At 47.9% G+C, this 7,500-nt stretch overlaps 2 protein-coding genes across 4 annotated transcripts in view; both read left to right on the top strand.

The window, feature by feature from the left end:
- The window catches only part of sra1 (steroid receptor RNA activator 1), a 5,462-nt gene extending 758 nt beyond the window's left edge, over positions 1 to 4,704 (top strand). Inside the window, exons 2-6 of one of the 2 annotated variants that reach the window (XM_060057570.1) lie at positions 1 to 43; positions 271 to 471; positions 1,251 to 1,372; positions 1,995 to 2,103; positions 3,808 to 4,704. The exon at positions 1 to 43 is cut by the window's left edge and continues 68 nt beyond it. In XM_060057570.1, the coding sequence (XP_059913553.1) occupies positions 1 to 43; positions 271 to 471; positions 1,251 to 1,372; positions 1,995 to 2,103; positions 3,808 to 3,995 (663 nt within the window). In that variant the 3' untranslated portion in view covers positions 3,996 to 4,704. Of the gene's footprint in view, positions 44 to 270; positions 472 to 1,217; positions 1,373 to 1,994; positions 2,104 to 3,807 lie in introns of both variants that reach the window. The other variant, XM_060057569.1, reaches the window with a different exon arrangement.
- Positions 4,705 to 5,066: 362 nt separating this feature from the next.
- Positions 5,067 to 7,500, top strand: part of camk2a (calcium/calmodulin-dependent protein kinase II alpha) — a 19,270-nt gene continuing 16,836 nt past the window's right edge. The window contains exon 1 of one of the 2 annotated variants that reach the window (XM_060057552.1): positions 5,067 to 5,481. In XM_060057552.1, coding sequence (XP_059913535.1) covers positions 5,420 to 5,481 — 62 coding nt within the window. In that variant the 5' untranslated portion in view covers positions 5,067 to 5,419. The remainder of the gene's footprint in view (positions 5,482 to 7,500) is intronic. The other variant, XM_060057553.1, reaches the window with a different exon arrangement.

Here is a 7,500-nt window from a genome sequence, read left to right as displayed (position 1 = left end):
CGGAGCCCCCTGACTAAGAGAGGACCGCCCCCCCCAGCAGCTGGTGAGAGACTAACCCTAACCCTGACCCTAACCCTAACCCTGACCCTGACACTAACCCAACGGACCCAGTAGAAACACAACCCAGTGGGCTTGGTACATTGTTAGTTTTTTTAAATTGATGTATATTTATGTATTTATAATTATATATCGTGTATTGATGTATATTTATATTTATATATTTAAATTGATGGATATTCATATTGACAACCACTTTGAATTGGTCGCCAGGTCTTCAGGCTCCTCCCCCATGTGGAGATCCCTCACCTGACCAACAGGCCACGTCCCCACACCTGCATGGGATAACCCCGCCCCCACACACGATGACCACGCCCCCACACAGGATAACCCCGCCCCCATCCGGTGTAACTCCGCCACCGAGTCAAGCTACCTCCTCCCCATGTGGGAGTCGACTTCCACCTCCACCCAAAGGTACTAGTGCCTCACCAGACAGCATGATGTCACGTTCTGTAGTTCACCAGACAACATGATGACATGTAGTTCACCAGACCACATGATGTTCTGTAGTTCACCAGACAGCATGATGTCACGTTCTGTAGTTCACCAGACAGCATGATGTTCTGTAGTTCACCAGACCACATGATGTTCTGTAGTTCACCAGACAGCATGATGTCACGTTCTGTAGTTCACCAGACAGCATGATGTTCTGTAGTTCACCAGACAACATGATGCTCTGTAGTTCACCAGACAGCATGATGCTCTGTAGTTCACCAGACAACATGATGCTCTGTAGTTCACCAGACAACATGATGCTCTGTAGTTCACCAGACAACATGATGCTCTGTAGTTCACCAGACAACATGATGTTCTGTAGTTCACCAGACAACATGATGTTCTGCAGTTCACCAGACAGAATGATGGTCAGAAGTTACTTCAGCAGATCACATGATGTCATGTTCAGTCATCATGAGTCATTTCTTCACACCTGTAGTGCAGGTTGGGCTTTGACAGCAGGGGGCACTGTTTTCCTCCAGCAAGTCACATGATACATGCTGATGTCACGTGATGTTATACTGTATATGCAGATGTTATATCCGATATTATCGGACACATTTGAATGTTTTGGAGCACAAATTATGTAAGGGGGGCCAGTCTGTGTAGTTGAATACCGATGTCCTCACTGCAGTCGTCCCTCTGATGGTGTTGTCTGACTCCAGGTGGTCCGTGTCCGATGTCCCGGCCCCCCTCAGGGCCCGACAGCAAGGCCCCGTGTGGCCCCCGGGCGGAGCCGGACACCCAGCCGGAGCCCGACCTCCAGGCAGTGAGCTCTGTCCTCGCTGAGGCCCTGGAGGCATGTCGTCAGAACGTCTCCGTGAGTCCGACCGTCCTCCGCCGGAGTCAAGAGCTGTGTTCGAAACCGTTCCCTATTCACTCGCTCACTATTCCCTATATATGTTCATGATATAGGGCACTATATAGGGAACGAACAAACGAGAATTCGGACACTACGCTGAACATTTCTAAGCGTAATTTGCGTCTGTAAATGCGCCGGGTATTTGTGTGACGCAGACAGATGCGCCCACATCATGTAAACAAACCGGGCACTCACGAGGAAAGCTGGAGGTTGTATTGATGTTGAGTGTAACATTTCCTTGATCACGTTTTTTTTATTAATTTTGAATGTTAAATTTTCTATGTTAAATCCCAAATTAAATGTATTCGTTTCCGCGGTTATTCAGCTTCTTCTTCATCTCCGGAAAAACACGACCGCATTGCATTGTGGTATACGGGAGTAACATGTAGGGAACATCTTATGTACACTCTAATTTTGGGTATTTTGAGTGCACTATATAGTGCATGAAATTAACCACTGAGAAGAACACTGAGAAGCACCCTATATAGTGCACTATATCCGTGATAGGGAACGATTTCGAACACAGCTAATGAGTTCACCTTGCTGGACCCCTAACCCTAACCCTAACCTTTGACCTCAGAGGCAGGTGTGTGAAGACATCGCTAAGCGTCTGCGGCTCCTGGAGGACAGCTGGACGTCTGGACGTCTGTCCTCTACGGTCAAGAGACGCATGAACGCACTGACGCTAGGTAACACCTCACTTCCTGTCTCACTTCCTTTCTCCAATTACTGGTCCGACCTGATCCCCTTCTGATTCTTGTTACCGGTCATTACCGCTCCCTGCCTCCATCTTTACCTTTAAGCTGCTCAACAAGGTCAGATAAAACGTGTAGTTTCTGATGCTAGGGGACGAAACTAAAGGCGTAGTTTGATGACGTCAGAAGTAGCGTTGGACCGTGGAGGCTGTTGACCACACCACCATGACGAGGAAAATCAATCTGACTTGACTCGGGCAGAAATCAGGTTAAAAAACGAGTTTATGTTGTAAAATTGTGTAAACGTTACCTTCAGTCACGGTTATTTGCAGTGGTCTATAGAGTTAGGGTGGGTCTATAGAGGTAGGGTGGGTCTATAGGGGTAGGGTGGGTCTATAGGGGTAGGGTGGGTCTATAGGGGTAGGGTGGGTCTATAGAGGTAGGGTGGGTCTATAGGGGTAGGGTGGGTCTATAGGGGTAGGTTGGGTCTATAGAGGTAGGGTGGGTCTATAGGGGTAGGGTGGGTCTATAGGGGTAGGGTGGGTCTATAGAGGTAGGGTGGGTCTATAGAGGTAGGGTGGGTCTATAGAGGTAGGGTGGGTCTATAGGGGTAGGATGGGTCTATAGGGGTAGGGTGGGTCTATAGGGGTAGGGTGGGTCTATAGGGGTAGGGTGGGTCTATGGAGGTAGGGTGGGTCTATAGAGGTAGGGTGGGTCTATAGGGGTAGGGTGGGTCTATAGGGGTAGGGTGGGTCTATGGAGGTAGGGTGGGTCTATAGGGGTAGGGTGGGTCTATAGGGGTAGGGTGGGTCTATAGGGGTAGGGTGGGTCTATAGGGGTAGGGTGGGTCTATAGGGGTAGGGTGGGTCTATAGGGGTAGGGTGGGTCTATAGAGGTAGGGTGGGTCTATAGGGGTAGGGTGGGTCTATAGGGGTAGGGTGGGTCTATAGGGGTAGGGTGGGTCTATAGGGGTAGGGTGGGTCTATAGGGGTAGGGTGGGTCTATAGGGGTAGGGTGGGTCTATAGGGGTAGGGTGGGTCTATAGGGGTAGGGTGGGTCTATAGGGGTAGGGTGGGGTGTATTGTGGTGGGGTGTAGAGGTCTAGCGGTCTCTCTGTAACCTGTCTGTCTCCTATCACCTGTCTGTCTCTTATCACCTGTCTGTCTCTTATCACCTGTCTGTGTCTTATCACCTGTCTGTCTCTTATCACCTGTCTGTCTCTTATCACCTGTCTGTCTCTTATCACCTGTCTGTGTCTCATCACCTGTCTGTCTCCTATCACCTGTCTGTCTCCTATCACCTGTCTGTCTCCTATCACCTGTCTGTCTCCTATCACCTGTCTGTCTCCTATCACCTGTCTGTCTCCTATCACCTGTCTGTGTCTTATCACCTGTCTGTCTCTTATCACCTGTCTGTCTCTTATCACCTGTCTGTCTCTTATCACCTGTCTGTCTCTTATCACCTGTCTGTGTCTCATCACCTGTCTGTCTCCTATCACCTGTCTGTCTCCTATCACCTGTCTATCTCCTATCACCTGTCTGTCTCCTATCACCTGTCTGTCTCCTATCACATGTCTGTCTCCTATCACCTGTCTGTCTCCTATCACCTGTCTGTCTCCTATCACCTGTCTGTGTCTCATCACCTGTCCGTCTCCTATCACCTGTCTTTCTCCTATGACCTGTCTGTCTCTTTCTCTAGAAATGAGGAGCTCTCATTGGAGCGCGGCTGACGATATCCACCGCTCCCTCATGGTGGACCATGTGACTGAAGTCAGCCAATGGATGGTCGGCATCAAGCGCCTCATCGCAGAGACACGGAACCTGAGCCCAGAGCTGCTGGCCTTCAGCCCCCCGGAGCCGATCCAGCCTGAACCTGTTGGGAACTGACCCTCAAACCATCGGGTCCACACTAGTCCAGTCGTATCCAGTCTCGACTAGGTTGGTCCAGAATCCAGACTAATCTAGTCATGTCTAGTCTACAGACAGTCGAGTTCAGTCTAAGCGAGACTGGTCCAGTAAAGACCTGTCTAGTCCAGACTCCAGACATAGGTTAGACATCTAGTCTAGACTTGTCCACTCTAGTCCAGATGAGTCTAGGGTGGACCAGTCTAGTCCAGTCCGGTTTAGACTGGACCAGTCAAGACTCAAGACCGACTGCTCCAGTATGGTCTAGACTGGTCCGGACTGGTCCAGTCTAGACCAGACTCCAGACAGACTGCTTCACTCTGGTCTTGGTTTAGTGGCAGGCACCTCTCTAGACTGGTCCAGTCAAGCGCAGTCTAGTCTTGACTGCTCCAGTCTGGTCCGGACTGCTCCAGTCTGGTCTGGACTATCTAGTCTCGTTTATTTAGGCAAGTGTAACCGGATTGACTGATGCTGGAGATATATTTTAATTAAATAAAGCAGTATCACTTGAAAACAATGTTTAATTTGACCACCCCCACACACACACACACACACACCAGGGTTTACCATCACCAACTGATTTCATGGGATGCTGCTATTGGTAGCTTTCAGCATGTACTACAGCTAGAGGTGGATCATTTTCCTTAAAACAATTATCAATACATGAATAAATCATTTTAATTGCACTGAATTATCGTGTGAATCTGTCAGCCCTGGTGTGTGTGTGTGTGTGTGTGTGTGTGTGTGTGTGTGTGTGTGTGTGTGTGTGTGTGTGTGTGTGTGTGTGTGTGTGTGTGTGTGTGTGTGTGTGTGTGTGTGTGTGTGTGTGTGTGTGTGTGTGTGGGTAGTTATATATTGGTGTATTTATATATATATACATGAGTCAATATAGATGAATATGTATGTCTTCCCTATTTCTGCATGCACTTGTCTTATTTGATTATATATTTAAATGTTGTATATTTTAGGTTTCTGTGTTCAAGCTCTCCGTCTGTCTTCCCGGGAGAAAGAGGAGGCAGTTGCTATGGCGACAGTTGGACTGTGTATGTGTGCACGGGAGAGAGGCACACAGAGAGAGTCTGTGTTGCGATTGGTTGATAAGGAAGTTGATTGGGAGGGCTCAAATGACAGAAAACCTTTCTCTCTCTTTCACTCTTCTTCTCTTCTTGCTCCATCCATCTTTCATCCCTCTCTCTCCTGCTGGACACCAAGAGGGGCCGGATCGCTGTCTTTCCAACTGAGTGGCTGTTCCTTTAGTTCATTCTTACTTGGGGATGGTGGTAGGTAGGTAGGAAGGTAGGGAGGGAGGTAGATGGACATCTGAATATTTAGACAGTGATAGAAAGGTAGAAAGAGCGACACATCGGATTCCATCGCTGGGGAAACATCTGACACAACCCATCACCATGACGACGGTAATCTGCACCCGCTTCACAGAGGAGTTCCAGATGTTTGAGGAACTGGGGAAGTAAGTATTTTATGTAATCTATCCATTTTATCACCGTGGAAACTCATTAATGTTCTTGTTCTTGGAAGGAACCACCGTCCCTGTCCAACTCATGGGCTTAGGAGTCTACATGATTGATATCTACAATGAGTGCTTTGTGCCGGAACAATCTAGAAAGTGCGTTCTAGGATTGAGAATTAAAATGAGCATAGCTCGCGGATCAGGTCGAGAAGGTAGGAGGATGGAGGGAGAAAGCAAAGTGAGGGACCCTTCTGACCCCATCCCACTCTCCACCTACACACACAGGCACGCACACACACACAATCCACCTACACACACACGCACATACACAGACACGCTCCGCCTACCTACACACACACACACACACACACACAATCCACCTACACACACACGCACATACACACACACACGCTCCACCTACAAACACAAATGCAAACTTACACACACAGTCCACCTACACACACGCGCGCACACACACGCGCTCAACCTACCCACACGCACACACACTCATACACACACACACACAATCCACCTACCCACACGCACACAGACTCCATCTACCCACACGCTCGCACACACACACACACACACACAATCTATCTACACACACTCAAGCACGCACACGCACGCACACACACACACACACACAATCCACCTACACACAGAGGCACTCACACACACGTACACACACACACAGTCCACCTACACAAGCGCACACACAGACTTGTGCGCGCGCAGGCAGCTCAGAGAGTTACATAAGGTGTAGGTGGGTGGATAGGGAGGATTCAGGAGCCCCAGCAAGTTGTAATCAAGTCATCGTACAAAGCAGGAAGCGCGTTATGCTGCTTCTTGTAAGGTTTCGTGTTATTTAATTGATAGCATTTTATTTATATAGCCTCATTAAAAAATGTTATATCTATATTATGAATAAATGTATTGTTTTCCCCAGCTGTGTGCCTGTGTATGGATGTATAAGTGTTCACATAGAGGTAGAAGATAGATAAATATTATATATATATATATATAATTGTAAGTATATGATATTTTAGATTTATTAAATTGTTTAAGTTGTTTTCTGAAATGCAAGTGTTAAAAATCACAAACGAAAATATCTAATTTCCATAAGTAGTGGACCAAAGGACAACCACCATGCTACACCCACTATATAGCATAGCTAGCTGCACCCAATATGTAGCATAGTTAGCACCACCAAGTATGTAGCATAGCTACCGCCACCACTAGGGTGTAGCATGGTAGTCCTAGCAGCTAACACCACACGTAAAGGCTAGCATGATGGCCCTAGAACCTAAAACCATCTCTAGGTTGAGGCAGGGTTGAGCGACCAAACATCCCTCCTAGGATGTAGTATGGTGGTGTTCCTACCTCGCGCCACCCCTAGGGATTTAGCATGGTGGTCCTAGCAGGTAAAAACACCCCTAGGGTGTAGCATACTGGTCAAAGCAGCTAACATCAACCATAGGGGGTAATATGGTGATGGTCCTAGCAGGTCAGACTCTATTGACCTGCAGAACGGGTCAGACTCTATTTACCTGTAGAGGAGGTCAAACTCTACTGACCTGTAGAGGAGGTCAGACTCTATAGACCTGTAGAGGAGGTCAGACTCTACTGACCTGTAGAACGGGTCAGACTATACTGACCTGTAGAACGGGTCAGACTCTATTTACCTGTAGAGGAGGTCAAACTCTACTGACCTGTAGAGGAGGTCAGACTCTATAGACCTGTAGAGGAGGTCAGACTATATTGACCTGTAGAACGGGTCAGACTATATTGACCTGTGGAGGAGGTCAGACTCTATTGACCTTTAGAGGAGTTCAGACTCTATAGACCTGTAGAATGGGTCAGACTCTATAGACCTGTAGAGTGGGTCAGACTATATTGACCTGTAGAGAGGGTCAGACTCTATTGACCTATATAGAAGGTCAGACTCTATTGACCTATAGAATAGGTCAGTCTCTATTGACCTGTAGAACTCACCTGTCTATTCTCTCTAACTCCCTT

Source organism: Gadus macrocephalus, chromosome 7 (genome assembly GCF_031168955.1).
Source record: "Gadus macrocephalus chromosome 7, ASM3116895v1".
NCBI lineage: Eukaryota > Metazoa > Chordata > Actinopteri > Gadiformes > Gadidae > Gadus > Gadus macrocephalus.
Note: the sequence above shows the minus strand (reverse complement) of the source record. Positions and strands in the feature narration are given on the sequence as shown.